A 25164-nucleotide genomic window follows, 5' to 3' on the forward strand; every position below is an offset into this window, starting at 1 on the left:
CCAATAAGAAGCATGGGTAGGCCTGTCCCATTATAAAGGGGGCCCTGTATCTACGCGTGCCCCAAAATGTATAAGATTTAATTTCTAGGCCCGTATGTTTGTATTTTTGAAACCGTAATTTGAAAAAAAAATCAATTGTATAATATCCCATTGTATCTCTTACCTACAATCAAAATTAACAATTATGTTCCTATTGTAGAATATATAGTATATATTTTAAGTGTTACATAATTGTATTTTGCTCTATATAAACAAATGTATATGTTAAAACTTTGATTTAGTGAATTGTAGATAACTGTTTTTGTTCTCTAATTTGCAGGATTCAATAATCGTTATACAAAGCCGAAAGGGCCAAGAGATCCTCCTCCTGAGTGGACATGATGGAGCAGACGTTCAAATGGACCGTAATACTGGAGTGTCTCCCTTCAAGTGCCATGAAAGGACTGAAAAGTAGAAAAATTATTCACACTCACTAAAAACAATCTTTCTTTACTAACAAAAAGCAAGAGCAATTTAGATGTCTTCTCAGTTACAGAATGGTACACATTTTACATCTGTTGTAACTTGCTAAAAACCTTCCAAGGGTGTGGATTCCGGTGCTAAATATCTCTTTGCTGGGACCATTTTTACCTGCCTTATTTCACACTTAAAAGTATTAAGACTTTAAAAATAAAACTTAAAGTATTACAGGCCTTAATTTTTTGGGGGAATTTGTTACACTGCTTGTAGGATTGTATATTAATACAGTAAAATAAGTATAAATAGGGAGTCTGTGGACAGTTATTCTTTGCTAACTTCCAGAAACTATTATGTGCATTACTCTTTTATATATGTACAGGGCAGGTAGGTATATAATTGACAGTGTTGCAGGTATTAAATATTCTTAACAGAAGATGTAAGAAATCTGTGCATGATCTAAACCTTTGTGTACCATTTTTTGTAAATTATTTGCCCTGAAATTATAGAGAAATATTCTTTCAGGCATTCTTAACTTCTGGAAATGAGCAGGAAGTTGCAGTTTAACAGGGGTTGAGATTGTAATACATTTGTAAATTGTAAGCAAAAGGATATTTTTATATTATATGCTGTTAATAACCAATCCCAATTTGATCTGTTCATTTGGCCTTGAATTTAGTAAGTGCCTTCGAACAGTATGCAATCCTGTTAACATCATGTGAGCATTTTGTTTGTGCTTTTGTGCATCTGGGATAAGAGGACTATCAGCCACACAGACCTGTATTTTACAATATATTGACCTGTCAGTAAAGATCTTGAAACAAATTGGCTTGTTTTATTGCTTTTTTGTCCTATTTGAATAATATGACATAGCTTATTAACATGTAACAAAATCATAGACTATGGTCTTTGTACAATTTACTTTTTGTCAAGTAAGTGAATACAAAGGTTCAAAAACAAACTAGGGCAATTTTTAATGCGACAAGATGATTCACAACTAAACTGTCCTATTATTTGCCTATTTGTGTCAAATAGTCTTTGACAGTCATATTTTAAGTAGTACTTGATTGATCTGAGCAAAAATAATTAATTCAGATCTCTGTTGATCCTGATTTCTTGAACAGACAAAATGAAATACTAATTTTTCATTAACTGCTTTTTAAAAATAAAACCAATTATGATGTAGAATGTGGCAAAATCAAAGCCTGTTCAAATGTGTGTTTTTTTTCCTCTTGCAGACATTCGACCTTGAAAATATTGTTTATGGCTTTTTGCATTGACTGTTCAAATAAATTTGTGTTCTTTATGGTCATTTGTGACTAATTGTAATAGATGTCTCAATAATGAAATACTCAAGATTTTTGGATTTGACTTTTCTGGTCTTAATGCTTGCAAAACTTTCTAAGTGGGTTTTGTATGGCTAGATAAAATAAATATGGTAATTATATGGCAATGAGACAGAGATTGACATCTGTTTTAAAAATGTTAAACGTTTCACGCCAAGTGTGAATGAAGAATATAGTTAAGTAGCATTAGTCATACCCATGCAATATGAAAGTTCCACAATTGATTAAATTTATATTTTTAATTTTCACGCAATAATTGCCGTTGCTCAAAACTAAACTTGGAACGTTAATTTCATGTTAAAAGCCATAACCTGAAAATATATTGATAAGTTAATTTATAGCAGACTAACACTACCCAAGGTTCATTCACTGGGACATTGTAAAACACTTGCTTGATCCTTCCTAATGGGACATAACTGAAGCTGTAACCTTGAAGGTTAAGTTAGGCATACATGCTGCCATTTGTTAATTTTAATTTCATTTCAATGTAACTACAGATTATTCAAAATATTCATTAGGACTTCAGGTTAATTAAGTTTTGTTCATGAATCGTTGAAGCACTATTGCTCTTGACAATGGCAACTATTTAAATTTATCAGCAGCTTTCATTTCCAAGTGCTTTACAGTGCAATGAAGGATGAGTAGACAACTAGCAGAATGCTTGTTAGTGAGGCAAAAGCACGGTTAATGGGACGGGTCTGCAGGGGGCTTGTGATAAATATTTGCTATTTTTGTCTGGTTTCAATAATAGCCCAGTAGCAGTACATTAGCAATTTAAAAATAAACTTTAGCTCCGATTCCTTGTACCAAGCTTATCTTGATGCAATGGTTCAATAACATGCTGGAGAGAATAATTTATACAATGCTGTGTGATTGATTCAGTTTCTATAACTGATGGTTCCTTTTTAAATTTGAATGATCAGTTTGAAAGTCTTGAATGCATTGAGGGAGGTAGTTCCAGAGGGCAAAGGCACATGAAAGGTGCAGTGTGATGGGACATATGGTTGGAGGAGATTAAGATCGAGAAAAGGGAGGTCATGAAGAGATTGAGGGTCTTACCTAGCTAAAGCAGAAGATATTAGATGGAGTGACTGAAAACTGGGTCAGAGAGGTTTTAAGGAGGAGAGGAAAGTTGAGAGCCAGAAGGGTTTAGGGAGAGAATTCCATAGCGTATCACCTAGATAGCCGAAAACATGGCCGGTAGTAGTGGGGATCCACATAAGGCTAGATCATAGGAAGGCTAGTTGGAGGGGAGGGGCAAGATCATGATGGCATTTAAATACAAGGATGGCCATTTTGGAGGTGTTGGGAGACTAGGCGAGACCAGCAAGGACAGGGGCAATAGGTGAGCGGGATACGGGCAGCAGAGTTTTGAATAACCTGCTGTTTGTGGAGGGTGGCCAGGGGAGCATTGGAATGGTCAAGTCTCGAGGTGACCAAGGCATGGATGAGCATTTCAGCAACAGATCGGCTGAGCAGGGATGGAGGTGAGCGATGTTAAAGGTGGAAATAGGCGCTCTTTGTGATGGACAGGATATGGGGTTGGAAGCTCAGTGCACAATCAAAATACAGGTCTGTGGCTGATTCAGCCTGAGGCAATGTCCAGGGAGGGGGTTGGAATTGATGGCAGGGGTATGGAGTTTGTGGTGGAGACCAAAGACAATGATTTCAGTCTTCCCAGTGTTTACTAAATGAATACTTTGCAGCTGTCTTCACAAGAGGGGGACGATGCCGATGTGGAAGTTCAGGAGGAAGATAGCAAAATATTGGACAGGATAAACATATGAGAGGAAGTTTTAAGGGGTTTAGCATCCTTGAAAGTAGATAAATTGCCAGGACTGGATGAAATATATCCGAGGCAATGGAGGAATTTGCGGAGGCTCCGACAATAATTTTTCAATCCTCCCTGGCTACAGGAGTTGTGCCAGAGGATTTGAGAACTGCTAACGTTGTACCATTGTTTAAAAAAGGGATAAACCGAGCAATTAATTACAGGCCAGTTAGTTTAACCTCGGTGGTGGGCAAATTACTGGAATCAATTCTGAGGGACAGCATAAACCTTCATTTAGAAAGATTAATCAAGGTCAGGCAGTATAGATTTGTTAAGGGAATGTCGTGTCTTACTAACTTGAACGAGTTCTTTGTTACATGGATTTTAGTAAGGTTTTTGACAAGGTCCCACATGGTAGGCTGATCAAAAAAAGTAAAAGCCCATGGAATCCAAGGGAGAGTGGCAAATTGGATTCAAAATTGGCTCAGTGGCAGGAAGCAAAGGGTAATGGTTGAGGGGAGCTTTTGTGACTGGAAGGCTGTTTTGAGTGGGGTTCCACAGGACTCCATACTCGGTTCCTTACTTTTTGTAGGATTTAGACTTAAATGTAGGGGGATTGATAAAGAAATTTTATGATGCAATAATTGGCCGTATGGTTGACAGTAAGGAGTAAAGCTCCAGACTGCAGGAAGATATCAATGAACTGGTCAGTTAGGCAGAAAAGTGGCAAATGGAATTCAATCTAGACAAGTGTGAGGTAATGCATTTGGGGAGGAGCAACACGGCAAGGGAATACACAAAAATGAGAGGATATGTCCACAGATCCTGAAAGGTAGCAGGACAGGTTGATAAGTTAAAAAGACATACGGAATGCTTTCCTTTCTTAGCCAAGACATAGAAAACAAGAGCAAGGAAGTTATGCTAGAACTGTATTCAACATTCGTTCGGCAACAGCTCGAGTACTGCGTGCAGTTCTTATCATCACATTCCAGGAAAGATCACAGAGATTTATGAGGAAAGATTGGATAGGCTGGGGTTGTTTTCCTTGGAACAGAGGGGAGATGTAATTGAGATGTATAAAATTATCAGGGGCCTAGATAGAGTGGATAGGAAGGACCTATTTCCCTCGGCAGAGGGGTCAATAACCAGAGGATATAGATTTAAAGTAGTTGGTAGAAGGATTAGAGGGAGTGAGGAAACATTTCTTCATCCAAAGGGTGGTGGGAGTCTGGAACTCACTGCCTGAAAGGGTGGCAGAGGCAGAAATCCTCATCACATTTAAAAAGATACTTAGATGTGCTGTAACCCATAGGGCTACGGACCTAGTGCTGGAAGGCGGGATTAGGCTGGGTAACTCTTTGTCTCTCTGCCAGTTGAAAATGTAACGAATGGCCTCGTGTGTCATATTTTATGATTTACTGGAGGAAATTGCGGCTCATCCATGACAAGATATTGCATACACAGGCAGTGGTAGAGGACCCCATGATAAGCTGAAGGGGGCTAAGGATATATAAGAACATAAGAAATAGGAGCAGGAGCAGGCCATATGGCCCCTCGAGCCTGCTACGCCATTTAATACGATCATGGCTGATCTGATCATGGACTCAGCTCCACTTCCCGCCACTCCCCATAACCCCTTATTGTTTAAGAAATTGTCTATTTATGTCTTAAATTTATTCAATGTCCCAGCTGCCACAGCTCTACAACCCTCAAGAAATTTCTCATCTCCGTTTTAAATGGGTGGCTCCTTATTCTAAGATTATGCCCCCTAGTTCTAGTCTCCCCTATCAGTGCAAACATCCTCTCTGCATCCACCTTGTCAAGCCCCCTCATAATCTTGTACATTTCGATAAGATCATCTCTCATTCTCAATTGCAATTAGTAGAGGCCAAACTTATTCAACCTCCTCATCTCCGGAATCAACCTTGTGAACCTTCTCTGAATTGCCTCCAAAGCAAGTATATCCTTTCCAAAATATGGAAACCAAAACTGCACGCAGTATTCCAGGTGTGGCCTCATCAATATCCTGTACAAATGTAGCAAGACTTCCCTGCTTTTATACTCCATCCCCTTTGCAATAAAGGCCAAGATTCCATTGGCCTTCTGATCACTTGCTGTACCTGTATACTAACCTTTTGTGTTTCATGCACAAGTACCCCCAGGTCCCGCTGCACTGCAGCACTTTGCAATCTTTCTTCATTTAAATAATTTGCTCTTTGATTTGTTTCTGTCAAAATGCACGACCTCACACTTTCCAACATTATACTCCATCTGCCAAATTTTTGCCCACTCACTTAGCCTGTCTGTCCTTTTGCAGATTGTGTTCACATTGCTTTTCCCTCCCATCTTTGTATCGTCAGCAAACTTGGCTACGTTACACTCGGTCCCTTTTCCCAAGTCGTTAATATAGATTGTAAATAGTTGGGGTCCCAGCACTGATCCCTGTGGCAGCCCACTAGTTACTGATTGCCAACCTGAGAATGAACCATTTATCCCGACTCTCTTCTGTTAGTTACCCAATCCTCTTTCCATGCTAATATTACTCTCAGCCCCGTGAACTTTTATCCCCTCCCTCTCCATGTTTCTATACGGGGGTACTGAAGTGCATGTTCAGCCATGAACTCATTGAATGGCGATGCAGGCTAGAAGGGCTGTATGGCCTACTCCTGCACCTATTTTCTATGTTTCCTTCCCTGTCAGTGCTGACCCTGGTTCCCCTCCATCTCTTTCCCGGAAGGTGCTGACTCTGGTTGGGTTCAGTTCTATCCTTGGGGTCTCCAGCAGTAAGTAGAAAGCAAAGTCATTGCTGGAAATGGTCTGACTATGCTCAGATAGGTAAGAGTGTAACCAAGAGTGAGGGCAATCCCACTGAACTGGCCAATTGAGGAAAGGCGTTGAGAATGTATATAGACATTGAAGTTGAGAATGTGGGAAAATGTATAGAAAGTGAAATTGAACAAAGGATTCATGGAGGAATAGCCTTAAGAATCTCAGACTGCAAATGTTACAACATTGACACAACTAACAGACTAACTCCAAGGTCTTGCTAAGTCACACCAGTAAACTTGAAACAATATAGGGTGAGAAAGACTCTGAAAGGCTCCTTTGTGTAAAAACAGCCCATACAGATGTCAGCTCATGAGTGGACAAAGGGAAGGAGGGATCAAAGGGGATAGGCTGAACTAAATGTCACTAATTGTATCTTGTACTGAAAATGTATAACCGTTGCGCCTTTATATTGTAACGGCACTTGTCCGTAGGAAGTGGGTGCACTCTATAGGGAGAGCATTCCTTCTTTCTGATAAGTCCCGGCCGGTGAAACAAGAATAAAGTCTGCTTTGTTATAAGCGGCAACGGTGTTCGACTCAGTGAATTCGTTGAACCAGATTGAGGGAAAAGAATCCACATTTACAACGTTGGAAGAGGATGGTGTCGTCCATTGTAAACACTGCCACAAGGAGGAATAATGCACCTCAATCCATCAGTCACTGAGGATGTCATTTGACACTTGATCATTTTGGTGCTGTGCAGAGACAGAACCCTGATTGGAGAGGTTCTTAATGGAGTTGCAGGAAAGCTGGGCTCTGATTTGGAAGGTGACATACATGTTCATGAAATTTGGAGATGGGACAGTAATTTGCACAGATAGGTAGGATTTCTGAGAAGGAGTGATGGTGGTTTTGAAAGGGAGGGGAACCATTTGCAATGTTAGCAAGGGAAGTTAGTAAGGTAGTCTGCATATTAGTGGGAATGGGTCCCATGGACAAGATGAGCCCAGAGGAAGCACAAGGGGAGGTAGGAGAGTAACTAGGTGTTGGGTTAGGGAAGGGGGAGCCTGTTGGGTGAACATTGTCTTGCTGGGCAAGTGGAAGAGGGGGAAACAACTGAATGACACTTATTGAAACATGTAACATTCTTACAGGGTAGGCTAGATGTTGAGAGTATGATTTCCCCAGCTGGGGAGTCTGAATGGCCTGCTATTTCTTGAGGATGGGGGCAGCAGGCTTTAATGAGACTGATGGTTATATTACACCTTTTTAAAAAAAAAAAGGGTTTTAACTGGAGGTGAGATGGGATGACGGTAGCTTTTATATTTCAAAGATGAAAGTAAGTGGTTTTAACTCGGCTAACAATTCACTGCTGGTGGTGCATTCTTAAATGATGTTAAATTAAAGCTGTTAGTCTCTGTCAGCATTGCTGATGGGGCCAGTATTTATTACTCATCCTTTCTTGTACTGCTAGCTTTAAAATAGAAAATTCTGGAAATACTCAACTGGTCAAACCATATCTAGGGAGAGAACAAACAAGCTAAAGTTCCAGGTATTGACCCTTCATCAGGAAGACCTTTTCGAAGGAAGAATCTGCTGTTCATGGCAGCAGCTCCAGCAACAAAGTACTTTTAAATTCTGACACTCACTTGTGGTGTGACCTTGTGTGCTTTTGGTGAGACAAACATTTTTTGAAGATTACAATGAAGTGTATTTCTGTCGTAGAAACTCTAAGCTTATTTTAAAGTGCAATGATAAATAAAATGTTGATAAATTCTATGACTGAGTTTTCACATTCCCTAGATTAATTTATTTGTGACTCCCTTAGGCCTCCTCCATGAATAAAGGTGCATATGCCTTTCTCTCTCCTCTTTCCTTCCTCCCCCCCCACACCAAAAGGCTGATGTGTTTCAGACCTTTGCAAAGACTTTTTTGGTATCACTACAGGCAGCTGTTTAAAAAAAAGAGTAAATTTGTTAGGTTCTACTTTCGTGTCAAAAATAAGAGGAAAATTAGGGTACCAAAAAAACACTAGCCAAATTTGGAGAAAGTCAGTTAAAACTAAATTATATGGAACACTACTAGAAAACAATAAAAAAAAAACTTTTACAGTGGATACTAGTGGGGGAAATCAGATAGTCCATAGAGTTAATTATTGCCACATTGTCAAACACAATGTAATACATTTCAGTTATTTAAGTGAAGCGCAACTTTTTCCCCACATTAAATTTCTTGTGCCGCCTCCTCTCCTGTACTCATAAAATAGCTTTCCTTACATTCAAATTAAGCCATAAATAAGTTATTCAATAATTAAGAAATTAAAATTAGATAAACCAAACTGTCAGCATTTTATTTACTTTTACTTAATAGGGGGTGGAAGGTGAAAAATCACATACAGGACAAATGTAGAACAGAGGAAACACGAGGTTAAATGATATCCTTTACAAAAGTGAAAATATCTAGCTCTGCTGGATGTTATTATTGACGAGGAACCAAACTATCAACTGAGCTCCAATTATCACTGCTGAATAAGTCTTAAATAATTCTTCCTTGAAAAGATTTGACAATGAAAATCAAGGCTTTGGGGATAATTCAGGCTTTTTAAAATGGCAAAATCAAGGCAGAATGATTTTAACCAATCCAACAACTGGAACTTTAAAGATTCCTACCTTTCCCTTCACCCTCTGGTATGTATCAAGCCTTTAAATCCAAAAATATCTGCTTCAGCCACTCCATGTGGCAACAAATTCCACATTCTCATCACTACTGTGTAAATTCCTTCTAAATTCTTCATTCAACTATACTAATAATAAAACCGACAAAGTATACCCATAGCAAGAATTGTGAACACCCAAACAGAGCAAGTGTTAACTCCGACAAATAACTTAACTCTTGATCAGATTGCAAGATGCAACTTTAGTATGAGACAAAAAACTGAAAAGACCAATCCCAACTTTTAGAAATAGAACACCTGCTGACTAATCAAGAAGCATCAGTAACACCAGCCAGGAAAAGCTTTATTGCCCAGATCATCCTACCCAGCTTGTTGAAAAATGCAGATGGAGATTTAGAAATAGACCCATGAGAAATCTCTGCAATTGCTTTCAAGAATTTTGTGTAGATGGAGAGACTAATGTGGTGTTTGCATTCTGAACTGGGGAATCCAGGTTCAGATCCCAGTCTCCACTACCTTTGCGTAACATTCTCATTAGCAACCAAAAGAAAAGTAAATGAACTTCCATTTATATAGCACCTTTCACAAACTCAGGATGTCCCAAATGTTTTCCCACATTACAAGAGTGATTAAACATCAAAAGTACTTTATTGGCTGTAAAGCGCTTTGAGATGTTCGGTGGTCGTGAATGGCGCTATATTAATGCAAGTCTTTCCCTTTTTAACAGCCAGTGAAGTACTTCTAGTCACGGTTGTAATGTAGAAAATGCAGCAGCCAATTTTCAACAGCAATGGGATAACGTCCAGATAATCTGTTTGTGATGTTGGTTGAGGGATAAATATTGGCCATGACATCAGGCAAAATTCCCAGTTCTTCAAGTAGTGCCAAGGGATCTTTTAAGTTAACCTGAGAGGGTGGACTCGTCCTCGGTTTAACAGTTGGCACCTGCAGCAGGGCAGCACTGTCTCGGTACTGCACTGTATGGATTATGTGCTTAAACCTCTGAAGTGGGACTTGAACCCAGGCCTCAGTGCTACGACAGGATCAACACAAGTACTGATGTTAATCATGGAGGCACCATGGGTCAGACCATCCCAGCTAACTAGGAGGATGGAGGAAAAAAAACAAATAGGAAAGCAAAATATTGCAGATGCTGGAAATCTGAAATAAAAACAAAATGCTTGAAATACTCAGATCAGGGCTTTTCAGAATGATAATCTTGGAAGTGTGCGACAAACATTCAAAGACTTTAATTTATATAGCACCTTTCTTGACTATCTGATGTCCCAAAGCACTTTACAGCCGATTAAGTACTTTTTTTTGGAAGTATAGTCACAATTGTAATATAGAAAACATGACAACCAATTTGCACACAGCAAGCTTCCACAAACAGCAATGTGATAGTGACCTGATAACCTGTTTTAATTATGTTGGTTGAGGGATAAACATTGGCCAGGACTCAGGGAAAAACTCACCTTTTAGAAATAATGCCATGGGATCTTTTACATCCACCTCAGTTTAACGTCACATGCAAAAGACGGCACCTCTAACAGTGAGGCAAAACATGACTGGCTGGGTGGGGAAGAAAGAGCAGGGTACAGTAATATAGTGGTTATGTTACTGGACTAATGATACAGAGACATGAGTTCAGATCCCACCAGCAGGGAATTTAAATTCAGTTAATTAAATAAATCTGGAATAAAATGCTTGTATCCGTAATGGTGACCATGAAACTACTGGATTGTTATAAAATCAATCTAGTTGGTTCACTAATGTCCTTTAGGGAAGGAAATCTGCCGTCCTTACCCGGTCTGGCTTATATGTGACTCCAGACCCACAGCAATGTGGTTGGTTCTTAACTGCCGTCTGCGGTTCAAGGCGGCGGCTCGCCACCATCTTCTGAAGGGCAATTCGGGACAGGCAATAACTGCTGGCGACGCCCACATCCTGTGAACGAATAATAATTTTAAAAACTCTTTCAGCACTGCACTGGAGTGCAATCTACTTCCCTCCGGCCCCTCCCGGATCCGAGCCATCGAGCACTAGGTGGAGTTGGATGGCTCACATTAACGAGCACAGCAGCCTTGGGCCACCGACAGTTGGTGATGAACGCTGTTCTAGTGCGCGTGCAGCAATCGGCAACGGACTGATGCGAGGGCAGCCTTCTGATGTCACACCGGAACTAATTTTTCCAGACCTCACACGATAATAAACGATATATAATTTGCGTGCTATAGTCATTTAATTTACATGTATTTTACATTAGATAAATTTAAGTCAAAAAATAGCAATCACCGCTGTTCTAAATATTGTTTTACGGCAACTTTAAAACATTTTATTTTGTTTAATCTTTCAGGATTACACAGAGCCCAAGCTTCGAGCCGCCTGACTTCCTGTCACACTGACCTGATACCGGAAATCCCGCTCCTCTCCTGATGCCGTTTCCGCTCACGAGATGAACGGAAGCGACCCAGCGTGTGATTGACGTGTAAAGCAGCCAATCAGCGAGCGTGCTTGCTGTTCCCACTCGGCTGGCTCCGATACCCCAACAAGCGTTGGCCAAGACTAGATTTTTTTTTGCCCAAGGTCCAAGATGGCGCAGTTGAGTTATGTACGCGTCGTGGTGGAGAAAAAGGATAGCGACGAGCGGGCTGATCAGCCGCCAACTCCCAGCGCGGAGATTCTCAAAGTGAATCCGGCTTTACATTCTTCCTCGGAGCACAGCAAGACAGCGGCGAAGAAAAGAAAGATGCAGCCATTGCCCGACGGTTACGGTAAACCTAAAGTGGAAGTGCGTGGCGCCGCGCCGCCGACTAGTTTGTTACCGGTGGGGAAGGGTAACGATGGGAGAGACCGGGAGAAGGGCAGCGGTAACAGTACCAAACGCTGTCCGGAGCTCGGCGTTAGCTCGAAGTACGCGTTGCCTGCTCCTGCTCCCCGTACCCTTCCTCCTGTTTACAGCTCCGTAACCTCTTCGCTCTACCTCCACTCGAAATCCAACAAACCTCCCAAGGAAAAGTACAACAACAGCAGCAGCAGCAAAGAGAAGGAGAAGAAACACAGGGCCAAGAAAGAAAACGGCGACGTCAAATTACTCCAGAAAGGTACAGCTCTGCGTATTTTGTAGTTAAATTACTTTTGAGTCCCACTCGCCGACTAGTGTTTTTTTTGTATTGTTGACAGCAGTGCTGCACCTTGAATGGAGCTACTGTGTTGTGCACTGTTCCCAGATGAATTTTTGGCGCCAGCCGGGTAGCAGAGGTCGGCAATTCAGCATCAACTTAAAATCTCATCAGGAAATGTCGGAATCTAACTTGGCAAACACGATAGATATTCGTGGAGATATTATTAGCATGTATAGTGAGTTGTCTCGTTTAAGTAGAATGTTAGCTAACAAGTTAATACATTTTGCCCTACTTTGCAGATCTTTTTATTAGTTAATTGGTTGTAATACTACTATTAATAAACCGTTGGCTGCTCATTATCAATATGCTTCTACCCAATTCCCTCCGCTTTGCCACGTTCCTCCCTGTTTTTAAAATCTTACTCTTACACCTTTGCTTGGCCCTGTCCAACTCCTAGAAATGTGAGTTGTCAATTCTGTCGATAACGATTAAAACTGAGGTTCAATGGTTATAAATAAAAGTTTACTAAATTTCTGATATCGCATATAGTATTGAATAATTTTTTAATTCACGATGTAAATTCTACTACCAATTCACTTGGAGTGATCTCCACGGAAAACAAATGTATAAAATTAGTTCCCCATATAAATATGCCTGCATATCGTTTGTCTTGGTGCCTTTAATAAAATTAATAAAAATGGTTACGGTAAGTATATTTATAATTATCAGCAGCGTGTCCCCGAGTGCTGATGTTTAATTTGTCTTATGGGACTGTAAATGATGCTTTTCTGGCTGAAACACTGTCAATCAGCTGTGCCTGTTGCTTTTTTTAGTAGTTCAACAACTGATTGTTGGCATAGTTTTTGTATGATACAGGCAAGCTACTGTCTTCTGATTTCTGTATGATGAAATCTGAGGACAGGTACCCGATGAAGAACAAAAACAAAATACCGCAGATGCTGGAATCTGAAATAAAAACAGAAAATGCTGGAAATATCAGCAGGTCAGGCAGCATCTGTGGAGAGAAACAGAGTTAATGTCTCAGGTCAATGACCCTTCGTCAGAACCTGATGAAGAAAGCAGATATTTATATTAAAGGCACCAAGGCTTTGGACGTTTATGAGGGGGAAAATTATTGTATTTTGTACCTTGTTTCCGCTTTGTGTAAAGCTTATAGTTTTCAGTAAGATTCAGAAAAATAATTAATCTTCAAATGAGCTGCGTAGTTCATAATATTATGTCTTATCTATTGCACTGGATTATTTTTATGCTGTGGCTGCTTCAAAACAATTGGTGAGTATTAAATGAGAAGTTGAAGGGTTATATTTGGGAGAGCAGAAAACTATTTTGTGATGTATGGCTAGATTTAATTCTGACTAAAAACAGTGTGCACAACTCTGAAGTGAAAACTTTTCTTTGCATACTGGAGATTTGAGGAGTGGATTTTAAACTCTGGAGAAATCTTGTCATAAAGTCTCCATATCGACTTTCAAAAACGGATTTGATAAAGTACCACTTAATGATATGAAACTTGGAAAGGTGGTAAACAGTGAGTAGGGTAGCAACAGACTTGAGGAGGAAATGGGCAGACACATGGCAGACAAATGTGAAGTGAAGCATTTTGCCTGGAAGAATGGAGAGGTAATATAAACTAAATGGTACAATATAAGGGGGGTTCAGGAACAGAGACACCTCTGGGTATGGATACACAAATCTTTAAAGGTGGCAGAACAAGTTGATAATGCTGTTTTTTTTTAAAGCATATGGAATAATTGGCTTTATCAATAGAGTATAAAGGCAAGGAAGTTATGCTAAACCTTTATAAATCACTGTCTTGGGCCTCAGCTAGAGTATTGTGTCCAATTCTGGGCACCACACTTAGGAATGATGTCGCGGCCTTGGAGAGATGCAGAGGAGATTTACTAGAATGGCATCGGGGATGAAGGACCAGTTATGTGGAGAGACTAGAAAAGCTGGGATTGTCCTCCTTGGAGCAGAGAAGGTTCTGGGGAGATTTAATAGAGGTGTTCAAAATTCTATGGGGTTTGGATAGAGTAAATACTGAGAAACTATTGCACTAGCAGGAAGGTCATTAACCTGAGGACACAGATTTAAGGTGATTGGCAAAAGAACCAGGCGCAATGCAGGGAAACATTTTTTTATGCAGTGAGTTATGATCTGGAATTGTAGAGGCAGATTCAGTAGTAACTTTCAAAGGGGAATTGGATAAATACTTGAAAAGGAACAATTTGGTGGGCGATGGGGAAAAGGCAGGGAAGTAGATCTAATTGGATAGCTCTTTCAAAGAGCCGGCACAGGCACGATGTGCAAAATGGCCTCCTTCAGTGCTGTATAATTCTATGATGTATTAATTAATACTCGAAGCTCGAAACCATCCAAGACAAAGCAGGTTGGTTGATTGGCACCCCATCCACTATCATAAATGTTCACTCCCTCCATCGTAAACATGCCGTAGCTGCAGTACCTACTATCTGCAGCAATTCGCCACGGCTTCTTCGACAGCAAATCCGCAACCTCTCCCACCTAGAAGGACAAGGACAGCGGGCGCATGGGAACATCATCACCTCTAAGTTCCCCACCATCCTGACGTGGAAATATATCACTGTTCCTTCATTATCGCCAGGTCAAAATCCTGGCATTCATAGAAACATAGAAAATAGATGCAGGAGTAGGCCATTCGGCCCTTCAAGCCTGCACCACCATTCAATAAGATCATGGCTGATCATTCACCTCAGTACCCCGTTCCTGCTTTCTCTCCATACTCCTTAATCCCTTTAGTCATAAGGGCCATATCTAACTCCCTCTTGAATATATCCAATGAACTGGCATCAACAACTTTCTGCGGTAGGGAATTCCACAGGTTAACAACTCTGAGTGAAGAAGTTTCTCCTCATCTCAGTCCTAAATGGCTTACCCCTTATCCTTAGACTGTGACCCCTGGTTATGGATTTCCCCAACATCGGGAACATTCTTCCGGCATCTAACCTGTCCAGTCCCATCAGAATTTTATATGTTTCCCTCTAACAGCACTGTGGGAGTACCTTTACCACACGAATGCAGTGGTTCAAAATGGCAGCTCACGACTACCTTCTTGAGGACAATTAGGGATGGACAATAAATGCTGGCCTTGCCGGTGATACCCACATCCCAGGAACGAATGCATTTTTTTTTACAAGACTAGTTTGTCCTGCCTGCATATCAGGAAAGACTGAACTCGCTGTGGCTCTTTTCGATAGAAAAGATAAGACTGAGGGATGACCTTTTGTAGGTCTTTTAAGATAATGAAAAGGTTTAATAGGGTAGACACAGAGAAAATGTTTCCCCTTGTGGGAAGTCCAAAACTAGTTATAAATATAAGATAATTACTAATAAATCCAATAGGATATTCAAGAGAAACGTCTTTACCCAAAGAGTTGTAAGATTGTGGAATGTGCTACCACAAGGAGTAGTTGAGGCAAATATAGATGCATTTAAGGGGAAGCTCGATAAGCACATGAGGGAGAAAATTATAGATAGATATGCTGATAGGGTTTAATGGCGAGGGGTGGGGGAGGCTCATGTGGGACAAATGATCTGTTTCTTATTGCAGATTCAATGTAACTCGGTAATGTAAATCTATTCGCTTCCGGTGGCATGAATCTTTCATGGATCTCCTGAGTGGAACCTATGCCAATAGGTTTGTTTTTACTGTTGGGAATAGATCTGCGTGATGGACTGTTCTCCAAGTGGTATGGCATAATTAACATCACATTTGGCTAAATTATGAGGGGATGCTTTTTGGCTACTTATTAGATGCCTGGTAGAAGCTAGATATTTTTAGAACTAACGAGCTTTACAGAAGACTAGAAATAAATAAACTTATTTTCTCCGCACAGAATGTGTGGAATGGACACAGAAAAGCAGCTCATGCTATGTTGATTTAAAAGCATTGAGTATCACCTGGTCAGGGTTTGAAGACGATGAAAATGAATATGGCCATCTATGCATTTTGGAACATTATGGTTTCTGTACTGGGAAGTGTAATTTGAAAATGTTGCAGCAACCAGTTGAAATTCAATAATGGCATTTTGAGTTTTGCTTGTGTCTTTGGAGGTTCGGAATAACTTTTTATCAGGAGATTAATTGATATTTATGATATGGAAGACTGTTGTGTTCCTAACACATGAGACTGCACACAGGGAGGTTAAAGTAACAGTGACCTCAGTCTTTATTAAGACACTCTAGAGTGAGGAACAGGCCTTAGTTGCCGACTTATATACAGTGCTCCCAAGGGATGCTGGGATCCCTTGGGACTTCAGGGGATTTGCTCCATGGTGGCGGAACATGGGAGTGCATGCTTTACAGATACACAACATCACTCCCCGCCCGCCCAGAGTCAAAGTGAAAACTATTTACAAGGTGAGGGGGTCGGGAGCCTTTCTTTCTCTGGTGGACCGCCTCGGTACAAATGTCTGTTCTGGTGTGTTGGCTGTGCCCTCGCTGGGCTGGCGTGTTGTTGGCCCTGCAGGGCTGCTGGGTGAGCCTGGCCTTGTTGGGCATGATGGGGTCGATTTCCTGGTCCGGGGTGGTGTCGTTGATCCTTTGGGTGTGTGTTACGGGCTCGAAAAAGGTGGTGTCTGCTGTGGGTTGTTCAGGGCAGTCTGTGAACCGCAGTCTCGTTTGGTCCAGGTGCTTTCTGCAAATTTGTCCATTGTCTAGTTTGACTACAAACACCCTACTCCCTTCTTTAGCTATCACCGTTCCCGTGATCCACTTGGGACCATGTCCATGGTTTAGCACATACACAGGGTCATTCAGATCAATTTCCCGTGACACAGTGGCGCGACCATCGTTTACATTTTGTTGCTGCCGCCTGCTCTCTACCTGATCATGCAGGTTGGGGTGAACCAGCGAGAGTCTGGTTTTAAGTGTCCTTTTCATGAGTACCTCAGCTGGGGGCACCCCTGTGAGCAAGTGGAGTCTCATGCGGTAGCTGAGCAGTACTCGGGACAGGCGGGTTTGGAGTGAGCCTTCTGTGACTCGTTTAAGGCTCTGTTTGATTGTTTGTTCTGCCTGCCCATTGGAGGCTGGTATAAACAGCGCTGAGGTGACATGTTTGATCCCATTGCCGGTCATGAATTCTTTAAATTCGGCACTGGTGAAACATGGCCCGTTGTCACTGACCAGTATGTCAGGCAGGCGTGGGTGGCAAACATGGCCCTCAGGCTTTCAATGGTGGCGGTGCTTCCCGACATTATTTCACATTCCATCCATTTTGAAAAAGCCTCCACCACCACCAGGAGCATTTTGCCAAGAAACGGGCCCGCATAGTCGCGATGGATCCTCGACCATGGTCTGGAGGGCCAGCACCACAAATGTAGTGGTGCCTCTCTGGGCGCATTGCTCAACTGAGCACATACACTGCATTGCCGTACACAGGACTCTTAAGTCAGAGTCGATACCGAGCCAGATCCCACGTGTGGTGGCCATCACTTTCATCATTACTACACCCAAGATCCGAAATGAACGTCTCCCTGCCCTTTTTGGGTAGCACTACGCGGTTAACCCACAACAGGCAGTCTGCCTGAATGAACAGCTCGAACTTTCGCCACTGGAATGGCTTGATTAGCTCTTGCATTTCAACGGGGATGCTGGCCCAGCTCCCATGCAGTACTCAGTTTTTTACTAGGGACAGCAGAGGATCTTGGCTGGTCTGGCGGGCTGTGACAGGTGATCTATCATTTTCAAACGCTTCCATGAGTATTTATTCCCTTGTTTTCAGCGAACAGGGATGTGAGGGGCTTGTGATCGGTTTCCAGCTCAAATTTGAGGCCAAACAGGTACTGATGCATTTTCTTTACCCCGAACACACACGCTAATGCCTCTTTTTCAATCATGCTGTAGGCTCTCTCGGCCTTGGACAAGCTCCTGGAGGCATAAGCGACAAGTTGCAACTTCCCCGCAACGTTAGCTTGTTGTAATACACACCCGACTCCGTACGACGTCGCATCACATGCTAGCGCAAGTCTTTTACACGGGTTATACAATACAAGCAGCTTGTTGGAGCATAAAATATTTCTGGCTTTCTCAAAAGCAATTACTTGGTCTTTTTCCCCATACCCAGTTCTCACCTTTACGCAATAATAAGAGGGTGCTTAACCCCGGTAGGAAGTTAGCAAAATAGTTGAGGAGTCCGAGGAACAACCGCAGCTCTGTGATGTTCTGCGGCCTGGACGCGTTCCTGCGAGCCTCTGCCTTTGGCGTCTGTGGGCCGAATGCCGTCCACCGCGATCTTTCTCCCCAAAAACTTCACTTCTGTTGCCATGAAGACACATTTCGACCTCTTCAGCTGCAGCCCTACGCGATCCAGTCGCTGGAGGACCTCCTCCAGGTTTTGTAGGTGCTCGACAGTGTCCCGACCCATGACCAATATGTCATCCTGAAAAACCACCGTGCGTGGTACCGACTTGAGTAGGCTCTCCATGTTTCTCTGGAAGATCGCTGCAGCCGACCGAATTCCAAACAGGCATCTGTTGTAGATGAACAGTCCCTTGTGCGTGTTGATGCAGGTGAGGCCCTTCGAAGACTCCTCCAGCTCCTGCGTCATGTAGGCCGAAGTCAGGTCGAGCTTGGTGAACGTCTTGCCTCCTGCCAGCGTCGCAAATAGGTCGTCTGCCTTAGGTAGCAGGTATTGGTCCTGTAGCGAGAAACTATTAATAGTTACTTTATAATCGCCGCAAATCCTGACCGTGCCATCACTTTTGAGTACTGGAACAATCGGGCTAGCCCACTTGCTGAATTCCACTGGGGAGATGATACCCTCGCGTTGCAGCCTGTCCAGCTCGATTTCCACTCTCTCCCTCATCATGTGAAGTACTGCTCGCGCCCTGTGGTGAATGGGTCATGCCTCTGGGACCAAGTGGATCCACACCTTCGCCCCGGAAAAGTTTCTAATGCCTGGCTCAAAAAGGGAAGGAAATTTGTTAAGAACATGGGTACATGAGGCCTCATCGACATGTGATAGCGCTCAGATGTCATCACAGTTCCAGCGGATTTTGCCCAGCCAGCTCCTTCCAAGCAGTGTGGGGCCATCGCTCGGGACAATCCAGAATGGCAGTTCGTGCACCGTGCCCTCGTAGGTGACCTTGACCATGGCGCTGCCCAGGACAGCGATGAGCTCTTTGGTGTACGTTCTCAGTTTCGTGTGGATGGGGCTCAGGGCTGGTGAGTGCTTTGTTGCACCACAGTCTCTCAAACATCTTTTTACTCATGATGGATTGGCTAGCGCCAGTGTCCAGTTCCATGGCTACGGGTAAGCCATTCAATTTTACATTTAGCATTAGAGGTGGACATTTCGTCCAAAATGTGTGCACCCCATGTACTTCAGCATCTGCCTCCTCTCTCTGAGGCTCGAAATTGCTTTGATCCACCATGGACCGATCTTCCTCTGCCATGTGGTGGTTAGCAGGTTTTGCAGAGCTTGCAGCTCGTCTGCAAGCTCGTTGGAGGTGCCCCATTGTTCCACAGCTCTTGCAAACATACCCTATGAAGCGGCATGAATAGGCTGAATGGAAGCCTCCACAATGCCAACAAGGTGTGAATTGCCTTGCATTCATCCTTTGTTGCGGACTCTGAGTCATCTGGGTCACCTGAGGCCTGCTGGCAGTTGCAGACTTGTGGTTTCTGCCCTGTACATTTCTGCTCGCAAACACAGTTCCAGTTAATTTATGAATATTGCTAGCACTTGTGTGCTGAGAGATTTGTTTGGTGTTATCACTGGTGGACATAAATGCTGTGCTATCGCAATGGCCTTACTGAGGGTCGGTGTCTCTACAGTCAAAAGTTTTCATAGGATGGTCTCGTGGCCAGTGCCCAGTACAAAAAAGTCTCTGAGCATCTGCTCCAGGTAGCCATCAAACTCACATTGTTCTGCAAGTCGCCTTAGCTCGGCGACGTAGCTCGCCACTTCCTGACCTTCAGATCGCTGGCGCATGTAGAACCGATACCTCGCCATCAGCACACTCTTCCTCGGGTTAAGATGCTCCCAAACCAGTGTACACAGCTCCTCATACGACTTATCTGTGGGTTTGACCGGAGCCAGAAGATTCTTCATGAGGTCATAGGTCGGTGTCCCGCAGATTGTGAGGAGGACCGCTCTCCTTTTTGCAGCGCTTCCTTCTCCGTCCAGCTCGTTGGCTACAAATTACTGGTCGAGCCGTTCGACATAGGCTTCCCAGGCCTCACCCTCCGAGAACTTCTGCAGGATGCCCACAGTTTGCTGCATCTTTGCGTTGGATTCGTATGCTCGTCGCCAGTTGTTGTGTTCCTAATACAGGTGAGACTGCACACAGGGAGGTTAAAGTAACAGTGATCTCAATCTTTATTAAGACACTCCAGAATGAGGAACAGGCCTTGGGGGCCTGCTTATATACAGTGCTCCCAAGGGATGCGCTCCCTGGTGGCGGAACATGGGAGTGCATGCTTTACAGATGCACAACAAGACTATATGCTCTGTGGAAGGGGGAGGCTTGATCATTTAAATGTCCTTTTTTAATTGACCACAGGCAAGTAAAGTCACTGTTTATTTGTCCACATGAATTGGCTGCCTTCTGTGGCCTAGAAATAGCAGGGATGAGCACCTAAAATGGTGTAGAAAATCTAAAATTAGGAAATGAATGGCAAAAGAAGAAAGTGACCAGACATGGCAAAAATGAATTGTTGCAGCTGGAAATAAATCATTCAACTGATAAATATTCTCTCAATATCTTATTTAGTTCTTCACTGACAAGTGCTAAAGAGTGTTAAAGGGTTATAAAGAGTTAACTTAATGAGAACAGGTTGCATAAACTTGGCTTGTGTTCCTTGAATTTAGAAGATTGAGGGGTAATCTAATTGAGGTGTTTGAAATGAAAAAGGTAATTTGATAGGTTAGTTAAAGAGAAACTATTTCCTCAAGGGGAATCCAGAACAAGGGAGCACAATTAGAGCCAGGAGTGAAATCAGGAAGTGTTTCTTCACACAAGAGTAATAGAAATCTGGAATTCTCTTTTCCCAAAAGGCTGGATTCTTGGTGAATTGAAATGTTCAAGACTGAGGTAAGAGTATCAAAGGTAAGTAAATGGGATTGAGGTACAAATCAGCCATGTTCTAACTGAATAGTGGAACAGGCTCGAGGGGCTGAATGGCCTATCCTTGTACCTCTGGTGACCTTATGACCTATTTGGAAATAAACTTTTATTGTACAACCTATGCTTACCAATTTCTAATATTGGACCTGTAGGGAAAAGGCTAATTTATCTACTAATTTGGTACTGTTGTAGCATTGTTCTAGAATTAGTTGAAATTAGCAAGTGCATTTGATGGACAATGATGCTGTAAAATAATTTTTCAAGCATGTTTGCCAATTGTTGGCAAATAGTCCTTGGCTTAATTAATTGATAATTGGTTGAATTTCAGATGACCTAATTTTGACAACACTAGAAGTGAAACCAATCCAGATCTGCCCTGTAACCATACTGCTTTTTAAAATAATTGCTGCCTTTTTACATATCTGCTGTAGTGGGGAAAACAACATTCCCATTTTTTTAAATAAAATCAGAAAATGCTGACAACACTCAGGTCAAGCAGCATCTATGGAGAGAGAAATGGTACACTTAATCTTCATCTCAAATAAAAGACAGATTTGCATTTATATAGTGCCTTTCATGGTCTTGGGACATCCCAAAGTGCTTTATAACCAATGAAGTCTCTGAAGTGCAGTTAATGTTGTAATGGAAATACCTTTCGTCAGAGCAGAATTCTCATTGTCTGAACTGATCTCACCAAGAAAATATATATAATTAACTGTGGCACTTTGAAATGCAAATTTGCACATCTTTGTTCTACAGTTTGTATATTTTAACAGGAAACTATAAATGAATCAAAATTTGTATGACTAGTGTATTGTGTTTTCAGATTCAGTGGTCTCCTGAATTTTATGACCTGTAAAAGCTAAAGTTGAATCCTATCAAAACTATTTTATCATTAAGTAATAATGGAAGGATATGAAGAGTGGTTACATCACATGAATAATTGCTACACAGTATACTCAGGGTAACATGCAAGTACATTACACCATGCCAAAAAGGATATATGTACCGTCTAAATAAATGTTGTCATGAGGTTTTGTGTCAGTCATGGTGACAGATGTCAGTGATAGCACAAATAAAATGGTTTTCTTCCTATTGGTGTATCATGTCAGCACTAAGTATTTCAGGATGAATTATAGGACCAGGGAGCTGACAAGTGAAACTGCTTCCACTCCTCATGATTTGTTACAACTGTATTTGTTTACTTCAGTTGGTAAGTTTAGCATTTCCATTCCCCACATTAGCTATCCTTATCATCTCATTTAAGAGGCTATCAGGGGTGTTGCTGTGGATCCATGCCAACAGTGGTTTCGGGTGAAACTGCCCAAACTCATTTCAAGTGGGATTGTTGCAAGCAGAGACTTGTATCTTGGGTGGAAAGAAATATTGGTCCAGAGATGAATTAAGTATGTGTAACTAGCTATCACCAATTTCTCCAGGGTGATCTTTTAATTTATTAGATGTAATAATGGTCCGTCTTTTGCGGTCCCTACATGGTGCGTGCGCATCCGTAAGGGCCATTCAAGTTCTGGGTTTTTGCACACTGAGCACATGCATAAAAACCCAGAACTTGCGATCTGTCAAGATTCTTGACAGATCATCCGCATCCATGGGCGGAGAGTTGGGCTATTTGCCCAGCGAATGCCCGTGAAATTCTTGTGCCTGGAAAAGCAGGCGTAAGGCTGCTTTTACCAGCATAAGAGTTTAAATGAAATTTTTTCCCCCAATCATTTAAACATTAAAACACCTGTAAAATAAGGTACGGTTATTTTTAGCCCCTTTACAACATTTACATTTAAATTTTCAAAAAATTACATTTGTTTTAAATATTTAATTATATTGTATTTTAATTTTTAAATGTAATTTTTAAAATGTATTTGTTATGTTAATGTGCTTTTATGTGATCCCCATTCATGCTTATGGGGATTCCGTACGTATGGAATCCTCATAAGCATGAATGGGGATCCCCCTGTCATTGGTTGGGTTGGCCCACGTGATCCCAGGGGCTCTTGCAAACCGCCTGCGCCCCTGGGATACGTGGACTTCTGTGCATGTGTACGCATACGTGTAGAGGCACAAGAGCACAAGACTCCGTGGATCCAGGACCATGAGGTAGGTTCGTAGATTTTTTGCTGTTCGGAGGCATCCACCTGCAAGAAGCCTCCAACCGCAAATTCGAGCTCGTTGCTGGCATGAAAAAAACTAATTTAAATAGTACCCGCCCCCTCCCACTTACAAAATCGGCGCGAGTGTAGGCTCCGCCCCCCCCCCCCGCACGCCGCGCCAGGCAGACAAGGAGCTGCAGGGCGCTCGAGAATAGCGCGGTTTTTTTTTAGGCGCCGTTTTAGGCGCGAAAAACGGGCGCCCAGCTCGGAGGGGCGCTCGTTTTTTTTCGTGTGGAAACTTGGGCCCTTTATGTGTATATACAGACACCAAAACTTTTTATTTGTCAGCTGCATTTCACTTGTTCTTGGCTGTTAATTGTAAATGGACTTGCCTGATTTATATATATATATATATTTATATATTGGGTAAATTTTACATCACATAATGCACAAGCTTAAGCCTGCACGTGGTTAGCAAACTACTATATGTGTAACTTGGTTTTAAACATCTGCTCTTTCCATGCGTGAACAAGCTTCACAGCCACGTGCTATGCAAAATGAGATGTTAATTCATTAAATACTGTATTGAAGTTTCTATGACTGTAATCTTTGAAAATTAGTTTCCATTACCATTTTTGCTTTGAAACATTAGCATTCCTCAGGACACTAACTCCTGCCATGCCACCCCACTGGTGTGCACCATTCGCTAAATGTCAGTGAAGCTTTGCAGTCTGGCATTGAAGTGTGAAAGCAGCAGGGTCACTTGTCTTTTTTTTCCTGTATCCCTTGGCTGGTTGAGGAATTGTGGATGGAAATATATCTTTTCACTCCTCTGGAGCAAAATGCACTAGGACGGCAAAATGTAAATGAAGTTTCAATAAAATTAGCTGAAATTTATTTGCGGAGTAACGTGTGAGGTAAATTAACATGCACTTCAGTAATTAGTTGATAAGTTTTCATTAATGTTAGACTATTATCCCATTTTTAAGTGCATTCTAGTAGCATTGGCTTACTAGTTCTTAAGATTTCTCAGCATCTTTTTGAATATTATATGAATGATTGCATATTGAATTGCAGTCATAAAACCACAGGTTACTGCATAGAAGAAGGCTTTTCAGCCCATCGTCTGTCAGCTCTTTGCTTGAGTGATCCAAAACCAATCACACTGTCCTGCTGTCTCCCCACAGCCTTGCTTTTTTTCTCAGCTTCACACATTCAAATTTCCCGTTTAAAAATGCAATGGTCGCGATCTCATCCACTCCCTGTGGCAAAGCATTTCATGCTTCAGCAATCCTCTATTTAAAGACATTTCACCCAATTTTAAGTTAATCCATCTCATCACTTGATTCCCCAACCAGAGGAAGTAGACTTTCCCTATTCATAATTTTAAAAATCTCAATTAAATCTCATAGCCTTTTCTGCTCCAGTGGAAATAGTCCTGATATCCAAAGTCACTCATGACCTATAGTTTCCTATCCCTGGCATCATGTTGGTGAATTTACCCTGTATGCTCTCTCTGGCTTTAATGTAATTCAATAATGGGATGCACACAACCGCACATAGTACTCCCAACTGTAGCCGAACAAATGGTTTTTTTTATAGATTCGTCATTACTGCTTTACTCTTGCCCTTATTTATAAAAACAACATGAACCTTTTTTATGGTTTTATCTACCTGGACTTGTATTTTCAGAGACTTGTATAATTGAGCTCCTACATCGCTCACTTCATCCACACCCTCCAGTGTTCTTCCATTGAGTGTTTACTCTCATTCCCTAATTTGTTTCCCAAA

General features: G+C 41.9%; 2 protein-coding genes across 4 annotated transcripts in view; both read left to right on the forward strand.

Annotated features, from left to right (window-relative positions):
* Positions 1-1281, forward strand: part of LOC139278505 (tyrosine-protein phosphatase non-receptor type 12-like) — a 145534-nt gene extending 144253 nt beyond the window's left edge. For all 3 annotated transcript variants that reach the window (XM_070897346.1, XM_070897348.1, XM_070897347.1), the window contains one exon: positions 320-1281. In XM_070897346.1, the coding sequence (XP_070753447.1) occupies positions 320-381 (62 nt within the window). In that variant the 3' untranslated portion in view covers positions 382-1281. The remainder of the gene's footprint in view (positions 1-319) is intronic.
* A 10278-nt stretch (positions 1282-11559) lies between these two features.
* LOC139278506 (lysine-specific demethylase RSBN1L-like) overlaps positions 11560-25164 on the forward strand; it is a 70777-nt gene continuing 57172 nt past the window's right edge. The window contains exon 1 of the mRNA XM_070897349.1: positions 11560-12119. Within this exon, the coding sequence (XP_070753450.1) occupies positions 11609-12119 (511 nt within the window). The 5' untranslated portion in view covers positions 11560-11608. The remainder of the gene's footprint in view (positions 12120-25164) is intronic.

Source organism: Pristiophorus japonicus, chromosome 13, assembly GCF_044704955.1.
Source record: "Pristiophorus japonicus isolate sPriJap1 chromosome 13, sPriJap1.hap1, whole genome shotgun sequence".
Taxonomy (NCBI): Eukaryota; Metazoa; Chordata; class Chondrichthyes; family Pristiophoridae; genus Pristiophorus; species Pristiophorus japonicus.